The sequence below is a fragment of the Pseudorca crassidens genome, chromosome 4 (assembly GCF_039906515.1).
Source record: "Pseudorca crassidens isolate mPseCra1 chromosome 4, mPseCra1.hap1, whole genome shotgun sequence".
In the NCBI taxonomy this organism is placed as follows: Eukaryota; Metazoa; Chordata; class Mammalia; order Artiodactyla; family Delphinidae; genus Pseudorca; species Pseudorca crassidens.
Window position 1 is genome coordinate 33,214,850 of NC_090299.1, and position 19,538 is coordinate 33,234,387.

Sequence of the window (19,538 nt, forward strand, 5' to 3'; positions counted from 1 at the left end):
CGCGGGCCTCTCACTGTTGTGGCCTCTCCCGTTGTGGAGCACAGGCTCCAGACGCGCAGGCTCAGTGGCCACGGCCCACGGGCCCAGCCGCTCTGCGGCATGTGGGATCTTCCCGGACCGGGGCACAAACCCGTGTCCCCTGCATCGGCAGGTGGACTCTCAACCACTGTGCCACCAGGGAAGCCCCCAGAACTCTCACTCTTTTAGAGTAAGTGTAAGGTGTTAGAAACATTCTGTAAAACAATTGAAAATATGTATCAAGAGCGTTAACAACATCCATACCCTTTGTCCTAGTAATTCTCTTCTAGAAATCTCTCCTAACATACAAATTTACAGAATGACAAATTTATGTGCAAAGATATAGAAGAAACCATAATAACATATTTGTTTAATACTTTCTATATCACCAGATATTTTACAAAGTGCCTTACATACATTATTTTACCCATATGAGACTGGTAATATTATTCTCATTATGAGCCTTTCTTAATTCTCCCAGAGCACATAATAGAGAGGAATGATTAAAAACAGTAGAATCAGCTCCTCTCTTTGATTGTGTAATAGGAGATTTACAGAAGATAGAGAACCATTGCACTGCTAATTTATATGTATTAATAACATCAAAGTAATTTCAGGTACTTAGAAATGTATTACAGTTCACCTTCAACTTTTTCACTGGTATATTGAGATCTGTCTAGACTAAAAAGATGACACTGGTAATTTGAGATATTTTTCGTATCTTTTTTTATCTGTAGGCTTATCCATATAAAAAAAATCAAATCTGGAAAGAAGCAAGAGTCGATATTCCTCCTCTTATGAGAGGTTTCACCTGGGCTGCTCTTCTGGGAGTTGAGGTAAAAAAGAAAAGAGAAGGTTGGAAGCTGATTAATAGTGGTAGGAAAAAAGAATGAAAGTGCTTTCTGAATGTGTACTTTTCAAGTTGCTAGAAAATTATGTAGTAAAATATGAACATTAAGAATATTTGGCAATTTTAAGTGAACGGAGTAGAGGAAAAGAATATAGACTAGATAGAATAGAAAAACATAATTGATGGTTTGTTAGATTTATTCTATTTAATGTATTTAATGGACTCACAGAAATTATCTTGATTATTTTAAAATCAAAATATTTTAAGAATATATGTATATCATTTATAAGTCTATAGTCCTGCTTATAAAGTATGTTCATCTTGGAATTGGATTGCCTATTTATAACTAATGCTATCTAAATTTGGAAAAATCTTCCATACTAATTTGAACCTTGTCAGAAATCATTAACATAATGATTTAGTGCCTTTTGGCACATCTGTCTTACCAAAAGCATGCTGCTAAGAGAAATAGCTACTTTATCTTCTACAACACCTTATCTGTGGCAGTGAGGAAAGGAAAAGTGTCACAAAATTAGTGGGGTGACTTGCAGTGCTATCAGAGAAGAGCAGTCATGATAATGGGCCAAATCCTGCCAGATTATTTCATTTTTTGTAATTTCTTTGTCATTTTGCCTTCATGTATTTTCTTATAGATATCTTATGGATGTCCATCACCTATTTTTGTGTGTGTGAATTTCCCCAAATATTTTTAATCCTTTTAACTCTCTGTTGAAAGATTTCCTTCCTTCATTCCTGATTCCCTTGATGAGAGTCTCTAAATATCTTTGACTTTGGTTGGTTGCTTTACAAGAATGTCTAGTGTTCTATCATACAGTAATAGTTAGAATTGTAGAACCATATAATGCTTAAAATTCAAGAGGACTTCCAAGGTCAGGTTGTCCAAATCTTTCATTAAATAGATGTGCCAGAGAAGTTGGCACAGCACAGAGTTTGAACCCCAAATTCCTGGCTGTTTCTCTACCATTACGGTTAACCAGACTAATAAGAAGTGTTCCATGCTTGGGACGCTGACCAAACATTTGAAGTGGTTTATTCAGTTATTCTTTCTGTAATGGTATAACTGAAAAATGTAAATGATCCCTTTAGTTCCTTAATGATTTTATAACTACATGATATTCCACTCTTTAATTCATCCCAAACTTCTGCTTCCTGGTGCTGAACTACCACTGCTTTAAACAGTTTCACTTTACTTTTGCTTTCATTACCAACTTTAACAGGGAAATTTCTTGTGGATGAACCCTACTCCCCTCCCCGGAATTTAAAAAAAATTTCTTCATGAAATTTACTATGCGTGAGATAACAGTGAATAGAGAACAGCAAGGCTGTGTTCTGTGTTGCTGTGGAGGCTGGGAGATTGGCTAAGCATGGTCGTTAGCCACATGACTCATTCAACACATTTGTCTTCCAGTGTGTCTAATTCAAATGTCTGCCTTAGCAAAATGGTAAATTGTCTCAGACTTTCATCACAGACTGTCAAAGATGTAGAAAATTTTTCTAAGGAGTATACTTCGGGTTTGAGTGTGCCTGTCTATAATTGGGTATGTTTTCAAAGATAGATATTTATAAATAGATTTTTCCTAAATTTATAATTTATTAAGGGTATGATAAAGTAATATATCTTCTCTTATTTTTTGCAGGGGGCTATTCATGCCAAGTATGATGCAATTGATAAAGATACTCCAATTCCTACAGATAGACAAGTATGATTTAGATTTTCTTAAACAACCTAAGATAAGTCTGCCCAGTCTTTACATTTTAAAAAGGCATGAGGAATTTTCTTCCTTTCATTATGAATACCGAGCAGCCATCATATGCATATGGTGTTAGAGAAGCATAACTCTTACCTCTTTAAGATCTACTCTAACTCATTAGTGAGTTAAAACTGTTCCTTTTAGGAATTTAGGCCAAGCAACTTTTCCTAATAATGTACTTTTTTGTCTGAAGAAATTGTCCTTTATTTAGACCAGAATGTAAAGGAAGGTTTTTTTAAAACTAAATTAATACATACCTTTTCAAAAGAAGTAGTCTGCTTTCCTTGTTTAAGTATACTTACAACTTTTTGGTGTTTCCAGTGGATTAGTATAAAATTCAAAAACTTCAGACACCACAATTATGGAGGTTGCCTATTCAGAATTTCATAATACAATTTCTCCTTTTCCTTATCTTGGGATTTATTGGCAATCAGTCCATTATAGTTTTACCTTATTGTTTGGCTGTTTTACAGATTGAAGTGGATATTCCTCGTTGTCATCAGTATGATGAACTGCTGTCATCACCAGAAGGTCATGCAAAATTTAGGCGTGTATTAAAAGCCTGGGTTGTGTCTCATCCTGATCTTGTATATTGGCAAGGTAACTGTTTTTCCCTATTACTAAGACACTTTTTGAAGTGTTAGGAACATGTTGCATGACTGACAATTTTTAAAATCAAAACAAAATATCAAAATATCCTTGGCTTTGAGAAAAGTCAATACTAAAGCTATGCTCTATTTTTTGAGAGGTTTACATGAGAACTTTTTTTTTAACTTTGTCTAAATGTCTAATGAATATCATTTAAATGCAAGACATTTAATGAGACAACTTGCTGTCATGTTGATTAGGAAAGTATAAAGAATATTTTGTGCTATTGTAATCTTTGTGAATACACTTTTTCAATACTTATGCAAATAATAAAATAATTTTGTACCATAAATAATTTGCGGCAAGTTTACATTCTTGGCATTTAATGATCTACAACTTATGCTTATCAGGGTTACTGGGAATTGCGGAATAGGATATCACCCTGAACTTCTCATTTTTTTCTCTCTTTTTTAAAAAATATCTTTAATGCTCCATATCCTTGATTTGTAGCTTTCCTCATTACTGTTTTTGTGGTCATTGATAAATTCATGAATGAGAAATCCATTCCACATAGTCTTATTTTTGAATTTGTTATAATAGTGCTTATATTTCAATTCTGTGTCTATTTCTGGCCAAACCTGAAAATGAAGCTATTATTTTTCCTAGCTCTGTTCATTTTAGAGTTCTGACGGTTACAGATAAATTTATATACATTCTTTTAACATGACAGTGTATGAATAGCATTATTATTAATAAAAGAAATATGTCATGTATTTGTATTTTACTTCACAATTTTTTTTTTTGTGGTACGCGGGCCTGTCACTGTTGTGGCCTCTCCCATTGCGGAGCACAGGCTCCAGATGCACAGGCTCAGCGGCCATGGCTCACGGGCCCAGCCGCTCCGCAGCATGTGGAATCTTCCCGGACTGGGGCACGAACCCGCGTCCCCTGCCTCGGCAGGTGAACTCTCAACCACTGCGCCCAGGGAAGCCCTACAATTTTTTAAAGAATTTTTTTTCATCATCCCAGAGAAACATGTAAGAAAAATTTTCATCTCCTAGATAAGGAAACCTGTCTGGAGTTAAGTGATTGACAAGATCACACAGTCAGGTACTATATGCAAGCCTTCTATCATTTTTACATTTTTCTATTACTATATTTCTCTCTTCAACTCATAATAACCTTGATAATAATAATGGTTGGTTTATTTTGGACATCTACTCTATGCCAGTCACCATCAGTTATTCCTCACAATAACCCATGACGTAATATATTTCTGAATGGGTAATAACGTACAATGCTTAATCTATATAGAAGTAATGCAGAGAACTCAATAAGGTATATATCTGCAATTCTCTTGGATTAAGTTTATTTGAATTCTTTCCCCAACCTCTCTCCATCAGGTCTTGACTCACTTTGTGCTCCATTTCTCTATTTAAATTTCAATAATGAAGGTAAGCCTATTTATCATTTAAATAATTATTGTGCATATTATTTTAAAATATTTTAATCAAACGTGAAAGTTTTTTATTTTCATTGTAAGGTTCTTGCTCTCTTCCTAGTAGATATTGTACATTTCTGTGAAATAATCTATTAGACTCATTTTAGAGGATGTGAAGGATTAGTTTATTACTGGAGAGTTTCAGCTGTGACTGGAGATTTAGGGAGAACCTGATAGATTATTCTAAATGCATTCATCTACTTTGGTGACTATTTTTATGAAACTTTGGAGAAAATTCTGACTTTTTTAGAGATTAGTTTTAGTCTATATATACTTTCTGAACAATTTGTAAAGAAAACAATATTGATACTCTATCCTCCAGAGACTTTTATTTCAACCACTACCTCCTTTTATTTTTTAAGCCACCACCTCCTTAATGAAGACTTTTCTTACCCTCTTGAATCCATATAGCACTTTGTATTTCCAGAAATTTATCTTCTGTATGTTTTGTATTATAGTTATTTATATACTAATATAGTAACCCTTTTTTTGTTTAGCAGCTTTTTTAAATGACAAGGGTTTTTTTTGTTTTGTTTTCTGTTCCCTCATATAATGCCTTTTATAGTAGGTTTTTCAATAAATATTTGAATATTTATTGCGAATATCTCTAATGATATCACATATAGAGAGTGTTACCATATATAGCATAAATCCTTAGAAGCCTCAATCTCAGAATCTCCATTTCTTCAAATTCTATTTCATATCAGAATTTTCATAGATTTTGGGAATTTGAGTAGCAATAGCATAATCCCAGAGAACTAAAATTTTACTATTTGACTACATTTTTAAATGCCTGTTCTCTGGCATTAGTCTTTAGACTAGGTTTTGTTGTGTTTAGTTAAGCATAGCTCATTATCACACATACTGATCCAAAAATAGTAAAGGATCTGTGTTTGAAAGAACAATTTATTGGTAGTGTTTCTAAATCCAAAGTTCTCAGGCTCTTTGCATCAACAAAAATTAGCGATCTTGAGGTTTATATAGCTCATTAATAATGATTATGTTTAGAGATTTTAAAAATGCATAAAGTTCTGATAAAAAAGGTTTTTATTCTTGTAGGATAATGATTGCTGCGGTAGTTTGCTTTTTTGTTTGTTGTTTATTTTTGTTTTTTGGGTTTTTTGTTTGTTTTGGGTTTTTTTTTTTTTTTTTTGCTGCTGCAGTAGTTTGAAACTGAAAAGTTTGTAAGGTGGTTATCTTCTGTTGTCCAAAACATTTTCTGTTTTAAATGGTACAGGGTTTTTCCCCTTAAATTTTGTGCTTCCATCAGTTATTAACATAACTCTTGTTTAAAAATAGATTCAAGGAATGTGTGCTAAGTGAGTGAATGACAGCTGATCTTTTACCTCATTAACTAATTTGTTATATTTGCCTTACTCTTTCTTAGCCTTGGCTTATGCCTGTATGTCTGCTTTTATCCCCAAATACCTGTATAACTTCTTCTTGAAAGACAACTCGCATGTAATACAAGGTAAGAAAGTGTGTTTCTTTGCCTTTTTATAGGGAAAGCACTTATGTCAAAAGTGACCAATACTCAGTTAAATTTATGATTTTGACCCAATAAAATATGGTGACAGGGCTTCCCTGGTGCACAGTGGTTGAGAGTCCGCCTGCCAATGCGGGGGATGCGGGGTCGTGCTCCGGTCCGGGAAGATCCCACATGCCGCGGAACGGCTGGGCCCGTGAGCCATGGCCGCTGGGCCTGCGTGCCCAGAGCCTGTGCTCCACAACGGGAGAGGCCACAACAGTGAGAGGCCCGTGTACAGAAAAAAAATATATATATATATATGGTTACAGTGTGTCACTAAAACACGTGAAAAGATCACTAAGTTTAGTCTCTTCTTCAAGTCCACAAAGAATTATGGTATTTTGCTAATGACTGTTTAATATCTAATCTCAGTTTGGTTCAAATTCAGTCATGCCAGTTTAAGAAAATAAAAGTCCAGCTGTTTGTTTCTCTCACTATTAACATTGCCCACAAAAAGCTTCACCATGGAGCAAGCCTATCATGAATTAGTAAAAAGTTTAAACAGTGTTTAAACAGTGTAAGTAAATAGAATATTAAAAACACTTCTCATTCATCTTATTCATGCTCGATCACCCAAAATATCCTCCCACTTTCTTTTCTTTCCTAAAAGACACCTCCTCCTTCAGAGTTCAAGACGTAGCATAACCCATCTGTGAATTCTTTCAGGACTACTTCAGCCACATTCAAACTTTTATATAAGTTTTTGAGCTCATTTTTTAAAGTAGTGTAACAGAAGTTTAATAATAAACACTTGTGAATCAGACAAACTGTTTCAAATTTAAGTTTCATTACTTATTGTGAGTCTTAAACAAATAACTTAAGTTGGCTAGGTATAATGTTCCTCATATCTGAAATAAAAATTGTTGTAAAGGTTAAGCATTATAAGATATGTAAATACCTAGCACATAAAAACATTCATTTCAATAACAATAATTATTACTATATTATTTTTAGTACTATTACTATTTTCATTATTACAATTTTTTGATAATATAATTATTGTCATGGTATTATATATCATTTTATGTCTTATATTTTCAAGAAGATTTTAATGTTTTAAGGACAGGGAATTTTCTTATAGTTTCGTATTTCTTTTGGAACAGACTACAAAGTTGGTTGCAGTCTCCCCATTTACCATTTTTATGAAACTTATCCAACACCCCCTTCATTTAGACCTTTTTACTTATATGTATATCCTATTAATTCTATTAAACTTTAAACAACTTAAAGCTGATGCTGTTTATTTATACCTGTGTCATTATGGTTTCATTTAATTCACTCAATTTGAATAGATAAAGCAGGAAAACTACAAGCTGTGTCTGATTTATCAAAAATTCTGAGTAAGTGGGGTCTCAATTAGCAATATTTTTAATTAGTTAGAAATGAGTATAAAACTAGAGTACCAGAGGTCAATATAATGAAAAAAATAATTAGAAAGGAAGCAGAAAGGGAAATGTAAATTAAAAAGATAAAGAGACTGAAAATAAGAGGAAAAGAATATGGATAAATAGCACAACACATACAATTTTTCCATCATCATTTACATTAGTATATAGAGAAAAATATTAAAATTCTTTTTAAAAACTTAGTGTTTGTGTTTACAAACACATCGAGGCATGTGAGCATTCACGGTTCTCTGTGTCTACCACATAGATGGGTGCTAGAAATTGAAGTAATGATCCATTGTCTCTATGTTAGTTTTGAAATGTAATTTCTATTGATTTGTATTTGTATATTGAAATGATTTGGCCTAAAATGGATATATCCAAGTCCCTGTACATTCCTAGGATGTGGACTTATATATAGTTGGGATTAACTTAAGAATGTTTTTTTTAGAGGGCAACAACTTTTTGTTTTGATTTCTTATAATTAAGATCAAGTATATTTTATAGGAAGGAACTTACCTTCTGCTTGTAGGTTAATTTAGTAAAGGCATCCAACTTCAAGAGTCATGTAATATCATCTTCCAGGAATTTATGAATTGGTGTTCTGTAAATGTATACCTTGTATCTTAATAAGGATATGTTCCATACTTATTCATAGATTTCTTACTATAATTTATCAGTAATGTTTATTATAGAGTTGACAGTATACTCTAAGATTCCATAATACCAAAAGGAGCAGATTTAATAATACCTTGGATGATACCAGGAGATTTCAGGGGCTATTCATTGCAAAATATGTCAAACAGTCACCAAAGACAAACTGACAAAATTAAACGTAGAAAATAGTCAGGTTAGTATTTGTGCAACACAAAAGGTGATTCCTTTATCCTCAGTTAAACATAAGACAGCAGTATAATGCTGTTATTTTTAAAGCTAACATGAGGAGAGGAACCAAGATGGTGGAGTAGAAGGACATGCTCTCACTCCCTCTTGTGAGAACACCAGAATCACAACTAGCTGCCGGGCAGTCATCAACAGGAAGACACTGGAACTCACCAAAAAAGATCCCCCACCTCCAAAGACAAAGGAGAAGCCACAATGAGACGGTAGGAGGGGCACAGTCACAGTAAAATCAAATCCTATAACTGCTGGGTGAGTGACTCACAGACTGGAGAACACTTATACTACAAAAGTCCACCCACTGGAGTGAAGGTTCGGAGCCCCACGTCAGGCTTCCCAACCTGGGGGTCTGGCAACTGGAGGAGGAATTCCTAGAGAATCAGACTTTGAAGGCTAGTGGCATTTGATTGCAGGACTTGGACAGGACTGGGGGAAACAGAGACTCCACTCTTGGAGGGCACACACAAAGTAGTGTGTGCATTGGGACCCAGGGGAATGAGCGGTGACCCCAGGGGAGACAGAGCCAGGCCTACCTGCTAGTGTTGGAGGGTCTCATGCAGAGGCGGGTTGTGCCTGTGGCTAACCTTGGGGACAAGGACACTGGCAGCAGAAGTTCTGGGAAGTACTTCTTGGCGTGAGCCCTCCCAGAGTCTGTCATTAGCCCCCCCAAAGAGCCCAGGTAGGCTCCAGGGTTGGGTTGCCTCAGGCCAAACAACCAACTGGGAGGGAACCCAGCCCCACCCATCAACATTTAAGCAGATTAAAGTTTTGCTGAGCTCGGCCCACCAGAGCAGCAGTCAGCTCTACCCACCACCAGTCCCTCCCATCAGGAAACTTACACAAGCCTCTTAGCCTCATCCACCAGAGGGCAGATAGCAGAAGCAAGAAGAAATACAATCCTGCAGCCTGTGGAACAAAAACCACATTCATAGAAAGACAGACAAGATGAAAAGGCAGAGCGTTATGTACCAGATGAAGGAACAAGATAAAACCCCAGAAAAACAACTAAATGAAGTGGAGATAGGCAACCTTCCAGAAGAAAAATTCAGAATAATGATAGTGAAGATGATCCAGGACCTCGGAAAAAGAATGGAGGCAAAGATTGAGAAGATGCAAGAAATGTTTAACAAAAACCTAGAAGAATTAAAGAACAAACAAACAGATGAACAAAACAATAACTGAAATGAAAACTACACTACAAGGAATCAATAGCAGAATAACTGAGGCAGAAGAGCGGATAAGTTACCTGGAAGACAGAACGGTGGAATTCACTGCTGCGGAATAGAATGAAGAAAAAAGAATGAAAAGAAATGAAGACAGCCTAAGAGACCTCTGGAACAACATTAAACGCAACAGCATTCTCATTATAGGGGTCCCAGAAGGAAAAGAGAGAGAAAGGACCCGAGAAAATATTTGAAGCGATTAGAGTCAAAAACTTCCCTAACATGGGAAAGGAAATAGCCACGCAAGTCCAGGAAGCACAGAGAGTCCCATACAGGATAAACCCAAACAGAAACATAACGAGACACATAGTAATCAAATTAGCAAAAATTAAAGCAAAAGAAAAATTATTGAAAGCAGCAAGGGAAAATGACAAATAACATACAAGGGAACTCCCATAAGGTTAACAGCTGATTTCTCAGCAGAAACTCTACCAGCCAGAAGGGAGTGGCATGATATACTTAAAAGTGATGCAAGGGAAGAACCTACAACCAGATTACTCTACCCGGCAAGGATCTCATTCAGCTTTGATGGAGAAATCAAAAGCTTTACAGACAAGCAAAAGCTAAGAGAATTCAGCACCACCAAACCAGCTCTACAACAAATACTAAAGAAACTTCTCTAAGTGGGAAACACAAGAGAAGAAAAGGACCTACAAAAACAAAACAGTTAAGAAAGTGGTCATAGGAACATACATATCGATAATTACCTTAAACATGAATGGATTAAACGCTCCAACCAAAAGACACAGGCTCACTGAATGGATACAAAAACAAGACCCATCTATATGCTGTCTACAAGAGACCCACTTCAGACCTAGGGACACATACAGATGAAAGTGAAGGGATGGAAAAAGATACTCCATGCAAAAGGAAATCAAAAGAAGGGGGAGTAGCCTTACTCATAACAGATAAAATAGACTTTGAAATGAAGACTGTTACAAGACATAAGGAAGGACACTACATAATGATCAAGGGATCAATCAAAGAAGAAGATATAACAATTATAAATATATATGCACCCAACATAGGAGCACCTCAATACATAGGCAAATGCTAACAGCTATAAAACAGGAAATTGACAGTAACACAATAATAGTGGGGGACTTTAACACCTCACTTACACCAATGGACAGATTATGCAGACAGAAAGTAAAAAGGAAACACAATCTTTAAATGACACAATTGACCACATAGATTTAATTGATATTTATAGGACATTCCATCCAAAAACAGCAGATTACACTTTCTTCTCAAGTGCACACGGAACATTCTCCAGGATAGATCACATCTTGGGTCACAGATCAAGCCTCAGTAAATTTAATAAAATTGAAATCATACCAAGCACCTTTTCTGACCACAACACTATGAGATTAGAAATGAATTACAGGGGAAAAAACATAAAAAACACAAACACATGGAAGCTAAACAATACGTTACTAAATAACCAAGAGATCACTGAAGAAATCAAGGAGAAAATCAAAAAATACCTAGAGACAAATGACAATGAAAACACGACTATCCAAAACCTATGGGATGCAGCAAAAGCAGCTTTAAGAGGGATGTTTATAGCTATGCAAGCCTACCTCAAGAAACAAGAAAAATCTCAAATAAACAATCTAACCTTGCACCTAAAGGAACTAGAGAAAGAAGAACAAACAAAACCCAAAGTTAGCAGAAGGAAAGAAATCATAAAGATCAGAGCAGAAATAAATGAAATAGAAACAAGGTAAACAGTGCCAAAGATCAATAAAACTAAAAGCTGGTTCTTCGAGAAGATAAACAAACTTGATAAACCATTAGCCAGACTCATCAAGAAAAAGAGGGAGACGACTCAAATCAATAAAATTAGAAATGAAAAAGGAGAAGTTACAACAGACACTGCAGAAATACAACGCATCCTAAGAGACTACTACAAGCAACTCTATGCCAATAAAATGGACAACCTAGAAGAAATGGACAAATTCTTAGAAAGGTATAATCTTCTAAGACTGAACCAGGAAGAAATAGGAAATATGAACAGACCAATCACAAGTATTGAAATTGAAACTGTGATTGAAAATCTTCCAACAAACAAAAGTCCAGGACCAGATGGCTTGACAGGTGAATTCTATCAAACATTTAGAGAAGAGTTAACACCCATCCTTCTCAAAGTCTTCCAAAAATTGCAGAGGAAGGAACACTCCCAAACTCATTCTATGAGGCCACCATCACCCTGATACAAAAATCAGACGAAGATACTACAAAGAAAAGAAAGTTAGAGACCAATATCACTGATGAATATAGGTGCAAAAATCCTCAGCAAAATACTAGCAAACAGAATCCAACAGCACATTAAAAGGATCATACACTCAAGTGGGACTTATCCCAGGGATACAAGGATTCTTCAATATATGCAAATCAATCAATGTGATACACCATATTAACAAATTGAAGTATTAAAACCATATGATCATATCAATAGATGTAGAGAAAGCTTTTGACAGAATTCAATACCGATTTATCATAAAAACTCTCCAGAAAGTGGGCATAGAGGGACCCTACCTCAACATAATAAAGGCCATATGTGACAAACCCACAGCAAACATCATTCCCAATGGTGAAAAACTGAAAGCATTTCCTCTAAGATCAGGAACAAGACAAGGATGTCCACTCTCACCACTATTATTCAACATAGTTTTGGAAGTCCTAGCCACAGCAACCAGAGAAGAAAAAGAAATAAAAGGAATCCAAATTGGAAAAGAAGTAAAACTGTCACTGTTTGCAGATGACATGATACTATACATAGAGAATCCTAAAGATGCCACCAGAAAACTCCTAGAGCTAATCAATGAATTTGGTAAAGTTGCAGTATACAAAATTAATGCACAGAAATCCCTTGCATTCCTATACACTAATGATGAAATATCTGAATGAGGAATTAAGTAAACACTCCCATTTACCATTGCAACAAAAAGAATAAAATACCTAGGAATAAACCTACCTAGGGGGACAAAAGAACTGTATGCAGCAAACTATAAGACACTGATGAAAGAAATTAAAGATGATAGCAACAGATGGAGAGATATATCATGTTCTTGGATTGGAAGAATCAATATTGTGAAAATGACTCTACTACCCAAAGCAATCTACAGATTAAATGCAATCCCTATCAAATTACCAGTGGCATTTTTTACGGAACTAGAACAAAAAGTCTTAAAATTTGTATGGAGACACAAAAGACCCCGAATAGCCAAATCAGTCTTGAGGGAAAAAAACAGAGCTGGCGGAATCAGACTCCCTGACTTCAGACTATGCTACAAAGCTACAGTAATGAAGACAATATGGTACTGGCACAAAAACAGAAACATAGATCAATGGAACAAGATAGAAAGCCCAGAGATAAACCCACACACCTATGGTCAACTAATCTATGAGAAAGGAGGCAAGGGTATACAATGGAGAAAAGACAGTCTCTTCAATAAGTGGTGCTGGGAAAACTGGACAACGACATGTAAAAGAATGAAATTAGAGCACTCCCTAACACCATACACAAAAGTAAACTCAGAATGGATTCGAGACCTAAATGTAAGCCTGGACACTATAAAACTCTTACCTGAAAACATAGGAAGAACACTCTTTGACACGAATCACAGCAAGATCTTTTTTGATCCACCTCCTAGAGTAATGGAAATAAAAACAAAAATAAACAAATGAGACCTAATGAAACTTCAAAGCTTTTACACAGCAAAAGAAACCAATAAACAAGATGAAAAGACAGCCCACAGAATGGGAGAAAATATTTGCCAACGAATCAATGGACAAAGGATTAATCTCCAAAATATATAAACAGCTCATGCAGCTCAATATTAAAGAAATAAACAGCCCAATCCAAACATGGGCAGAAGACCTAAATAGGCATTTCTGTAAAGAAGACATACAGAGAGCCAAGAAGTACATGAAAAGCTGCTCAACATCCCTAATTATTAGAGAAATGCAAGTCAAAACTACAACAAGGTATCACCTCACACCAGTTAGAATGGGCATCATCAGAAAATCTACAAACAACGAATGCTGGAGAGGGTCTGGAGAAAAGGGAACCCTCTTGCACTGTTGGTGGGAATGTAAATTGATACAGCCACTATGGAGAACAGCATGGAGGTTCCTTAAAAAACTAAAAATAGAATTACCATATGATGCAGCAATCCCACTACTGGGCATATACCCAGAGAAAACCATAATTCAAATAGACATATGCACCCCAACGTTCAGTACAGCACTATTTACAAAGCCAGGTCATGGAAGCAACCTAAATGCCCATCGACAGACGAATGGATAAAGAAGAGGTGGTACATATATACAATGGAATATTACTCAGCCATTAAAGGGAACGAAATTGAGTCGTTTGTTGAGACATGGATGGATCTAGCAACTGTCTCACAGAGTGAAGTAAGTCAGAAAGAGAAAAGCCAATATCGTATATTAACACATGTATGTGGAACCTAGAAAAATGGTACAGATGAACCGGTTTACAGGGCAGAAATTGAGACACAGATGTAGAGAACAAACGTATGGACACCAAGGGTTGAAAGCCATGGGGGTGGTGGTGGTGGTGGTGTGATGACTTGGGCGATTGGGATTGACATGTATACATTGATGTGTGTAAAATTGATGACTAATAAGAACCTGCTGCATTAAAAAAATAAAATTAAATTTAAAAATTAAAAAAAAGGGATTAAACAGCACTTTTATTTTCTCCGTAGGAGTTGAATAAATCAAATTCTCTTCCCAGTTGCTGTGATTCAGAGTTAATATTTTTAGTTTGTAGGTTAAATGTATGGAGTCAATGAAATGTCACTAGAAATTTTAAGACTCATAATACATAAAAAAGACATTTTTAGCAAGATAGTTTTTAGAATAATACTGTTATCTTTTTATTAAATGTATTCTTCAATTTTTATAGAAAGAGCAGTCAAAATTTTAAACTCAAGTTTGTTTTTTTAAAAAAATGCCATAGGGCTTATTTGTATTTTTCTCAATAATACAGTTTATAGTGTTTATTTATAATATATACCACATTATAAAATATTCCATATAACTTTTACAAGGATCATGTTTACAGTGAAATGTCTGTAATGTATTAAATGTGCTTTTCAAATAATTTTGACTATAATAAAACATTTGAGCAAAACACTCCTAAGCATATCTTACCAGAATCCACTTTCTATGTCTCACCTTAAATTACTTTGAAATAAAGAGTAATAGCATGCTATATGATACATAGCCACAGTTCTAATGTATAAAAGATACATTTAAAAGGAAAAATATATGCACCCTTTTTGTCTCATGGAATCATTGCCTTTAATATAGATCACAATAAATAAAATGGTCTTAACTTTTTTTTTTTCCCTTTGGAACCTGTAGTGTTAACTGAACTTTCATATGTGAAAGCCTGGAAATAATTTTTTCCAAATTTGTCAGGCCTCTACAAGCATAGTGCTTAGCTAGATGCCTGTGCTTTAAGAAAGATGAAGATATTTGGAGAATTCTCAGAAAAACAGTTAAAATAGGACTTATAAAATGAGTTGGTTATGTTATTTATGAGATGGCTGGATGGTGCCTCACTAGATGGCCAGCTCTTACAGGGCCATATTAGATAGCTTCCATTACATTAACTTCTATATTGGTTCTGTAGAGATTCCTATTTTTAACCTCTAAAAAGTTTCATTTCTCCACAAATTGTTTCGTATTTCAACTAGATATATGTTGAAAAAGAGGAGTTTTCATACTTTTTAACTATGAACTTCTTTAATACACTTTGAAAAGGCTTATTATACAAATAAGCAAGACCATATCTGTTTCATATATGGAAATACAAGAGAAACCACAGTGTACACAGCACAAATTTGGAGAGATTGGTCAGAAAGGCCAAAAAGACTCATATTTAGTTTGATTGATTAACCAGTAATGTACTTTAATATTCAGTCTTTTTCCAAGGGATTTCATAGCCAAATATAGGAAATAAATGTGAAAATAACTAATTATAAGTCAATGAAATAAGTATACATGTTACTATATTAGCGCAGAGGAAGAAGTGGGGTGAGGTTATTTTGATTTTTTAACTTTGTTTTTGGTGGCAAAGGAAAGGAACGGCATGTCTGGAAAGGTTTCTTAAGAGACAGAATACTTATTGACGAACTTGAAATTTGAGTAGGAATTTGCTTGGTGAAAGGGAGAAAGACATTCTGAAGACAGAGGACAAGGAAAAGAACTGAGGTAAAAAAAAGTGCAAAATGGATTGATAAAACAGCCAGTAGTCAAATCTGGTCCATGGAGCCAGAGAAAGAGGGATGGAGAGCTAAAGAATGAGCTGAAACAGTACAGTGATTATTGGTTGCCAAAGTTTATGGAAGAGCAATGATTTATTCTTCAAAATGTGTATTTTAGGCTTGGAATTAGAAATACTCAGTTTTCATTTTCTTGGTTTCCCTCTTTGATTGTCCTCCCGTCCCCCTGTGTTTTATGGTGTTTTAAGCTTTAAACTTCAAAATAACATTGATTTTGATTAGCATAAATATCACGTACACACTTCGTTTCCCATAGTTTTGGAAAACTCCTGTGTCATATGAAACCAATCAATTCAACAGCTAATTGTAATACTGCGTATTCATTTAGTCGTTTAATTGTCTCTACTGAGATGAAAAGTTTCTATATTCAATAGCAACATTAAATCTTCTTTGAAAACATGTGTTTTTATATGTTTTTATTTTTTATAAATTTATTTATTATTTGTTTTTGGGTGTGTTGGTCTTTGTTGCTGCCCGCAGGCTTTCTCTAGTTGAGGCAAGCAGGGGCTACTCTTCGATGCAGTGTGCAGGCTTCTCATTGCGGTGGCTTCTCTTGTTGCAGAGCACGGGCTCTAGGCGCTTGGACTTCAGTAGTTGTGGCATGCGGGCTCAGTAGTTGTGGCTCACGGGCTCTAGAGTGCAGGCTCACTAGTTGTGGTACATGGGCTTAGTTGCTCCACAGCATGTGGGATCTTCCTGGACCAGGGCTCAAACCCATGTCCCCTGCATTGGCAGGTGGATTCTTAACCACTGCGCCACCAGGGAAGTCCCAAAATGTGTTTTTATAATTATACTCTAATAGAACTTTAAACTTCTTTATTTTAAAGTTTTTCATAAAATAGAGTATTTATATGCTTATAAGACTCAATGCTTTGCCTCTTACAGAAGAGAGAAAAATTATCTATTTAGTCAAGATGTCCTGTTCTGTTTTGTTTTTTAATCATGGTTCTATTAACTTATTACCTGCAGACATTTTTAAGAAGATAATAAATTTAATTACTTCTGCTGAAATGAATATTCATAATCATTTTTGGCACTATCAAATTGTCCCCAGCAAATTTACCATCGAGTTGATAAAGTACCAACACATAGGAACTTTAAAAAATAATATACTGATTAAACAATTCAGGGTTGTCCCCCTAAGATTATCTGTGATTATTAAAATTACTCTTAGATTCAGAACCTTAGAGTGCCAGTTGGATTGAAGAAAATGGAGGGATTTGAAAGGGATAGATTGATTAGAGTTTCAGTGATATTGGAAAACAGGGTTATAACTTGCAAGACAGACATACTTTAAGGTATTGAAGAGAAAAAAAGGCAGGTTCAGGCCCGTGAGGAGAGGCAGCCACTTAGTTACTAAGGATGGAAACTAATCCTTCATGGAAAATCCAACTATACCTTAATGTCATCTTGCACTTAAGAAAGAAACAACCCAGAAAACTGGCCTATAAAACATTTAAACTGTTGTTTGAAGTCACTGTACTATGTGTGTGTTCACCAAAACGGCCACTGGAATTTCACCGCAACATTCAGCATATTGTTACACTGTTTATAAAACCAAGGCATAGTTACACTTGAACCATTAGAAGATGTGGAAGTCAGAAAGGGAAAGATAGAGGGACGTACCATATAAACTTGGGAAATAAAATTGGGAAAATTTCTCCAATTTTTTGTTTACTTGTATATGTTTATAAATCCTTTGAAGGCAAGGGAACTATCTTCTTCACTGTAATGTCCCTAGCATTTAATGTAGTGCCACACATAGCTAGGATGAATATATAACTAACTAGTGATATTTTTGAGGGTTGAAGGGGCACTAAATGCACCAGACACTGAGTCTACCATTGGCAACTGGGACTCTTCCAGGTAAACTAGGATGTATGGTCCCACTACACATAGACATTCAGCAAGTCTTTTAGGGAGAGAAAGGAAGACAGGCATCAAAGTCTGAAGTCCAGTTGTCAAATGGGAATATAATATAAATCTCCTTTCTCATCCAACAGTAGCAAAGAGAGAAGGAGAGTATGCAACTTCACTCTAAGGGTTATATATTTGGAAAAACAGTACATTGCATATTTCCAGTTTAATGCACATCTTTGTCATGGATGACTTTAATGATAGGATATTGAAAGGTAGTAGGAAATACATTGAGCATTTTCAAAAATGTCTTGCATCATGTGACTAAGGAGATATTTCCTGAGACAGAAAATGTTCTACCATTACTAGAAATATTCCAAGATCTATTAAGTAAGCTGCTTGTAGATTTTTTTTTACTAGAGCAGGGTATGTGAGCAAAACATAAAATGATTCACAAATATAGCCCTAAAAATTACCTTTCTCTTTCCTTTCTCTTCTTTTGAAACCCCCTCTTCCCATTTAGACATAAAGGTTGGTGCTTATTCTTGTGGCTTTAGACAGTAAGCCAAATTTTATAGCTGGCAAACTTCATAATGGAAAATAATCTAATTTAGGTTCATTTGCAGTAAAATAACTTCGACTTCTTTTGAGTGCCGTGAGTCTAATGTCACCAAATGATTTAGTTTGGGCACATTTTAGTTGACAAGAGATTTATGACTCTCTGCATATTTATCTATAGTTCCATCTTCAGAATAAACTAGCAGCCTGATGGAAAATTACAAATAGTTACGGAATTGAGAATGCCATTTTTGGTTTGTGAGCAGAGGACACCTTTTGCTTTAAATCTGTTGCCCATTATCCTTCATCTTCTCCTTACCCCTGCTAAGAGAATGAAAGCAGAAAGACTGGTCGAAAAGGAAAAAATAAGGATATCCGTGTGTGGGACTTAATAAAATGTCATCTCTGTATCTCTTTTATGAAAAATTTTTTGAAAACAAGTAGATATCTTATTTATAAACAGCTGCACAGAAATATGATAGTGTCATATAAAATACTTACACTGAATTCTTTGAGAATTGTCATTTAAAAGTATATGATAAATTTTAAAAATCCTATTCTATAGGAGAGGAATAAGAATTTTTAATATGGTGGCATTAGAAGGGAAAAAGACTATTTTCATTTAATATCTCATTGCAAAAAATTAAAAAGTATAAAGTTTCAGTAAAACAGAAATTTGTATAAGACATGGTTGTGTGCCAAAGTACAACATTAAACCTCACTTGAAGTTTAAGAGGAAATTTCATAAATACCTTGGTTTTTTTTTAAGAATAACATTTACCCTTACATAGGTCACCTATCAGTTAGAAAATACTGTTTGGGGGGTTATTATAGCTCTAGATGCAAATCTTCATTATTATAAATCACAATTAGAGTATTTTATGAATATTTTAAAAGAGTCAGCAGTAATATCCATGGGATCTTTTGTTTTATTTTGCCTACCAGTCTGTTTTTCTGTAGCTCCTCTTAAATTCTCAGGTTGGTTTATACATCAAAGGACATATGCATTTCAGTTTTTTTTTGTTTGCTCTAAGG

General features: G+C 35.1%; 1 protein-coding gene across 4 annotated transcripts in view; it reads left to right on the plus strand.

Moving 5' to 3' along the window:
* The window catches only part of TBCK (TBC1 domain containing kinase), a 231,272-nt gene that overhangs the window by 79,961 nt on the left and 131,773 nt on the right, over positions 1 to 19,538 (plus strand). For all 4 annotated transcript variants that reach the window (XM_067735397.1, XM_067735395.1, XM_067735394.1 and 1 more), the window contains exons 15-19: positions 756 to 854; positions 2,527 to 2,589; positions 3,114 to 3,240; positions 4,632 to 4,682; positions 6,117 to 6,200. In XM_067735397.1, the coding sequence (XP_067591498.1) occupies positions 756 to 854; positions 2,527 to 2,589; positions 3,114 to 3,240; positions 4,632 to 4,682; positions 6,117 to 6,200 (424 nt within the window). The remainder of the gene's footprint in view (positions 1 to 755; positions 855 to 2,526; positions 2,590 to 3,113; positions 3,241 to 4,631; positions 4,683 to 6,116; positions 6,201 to 19,538) is intronic.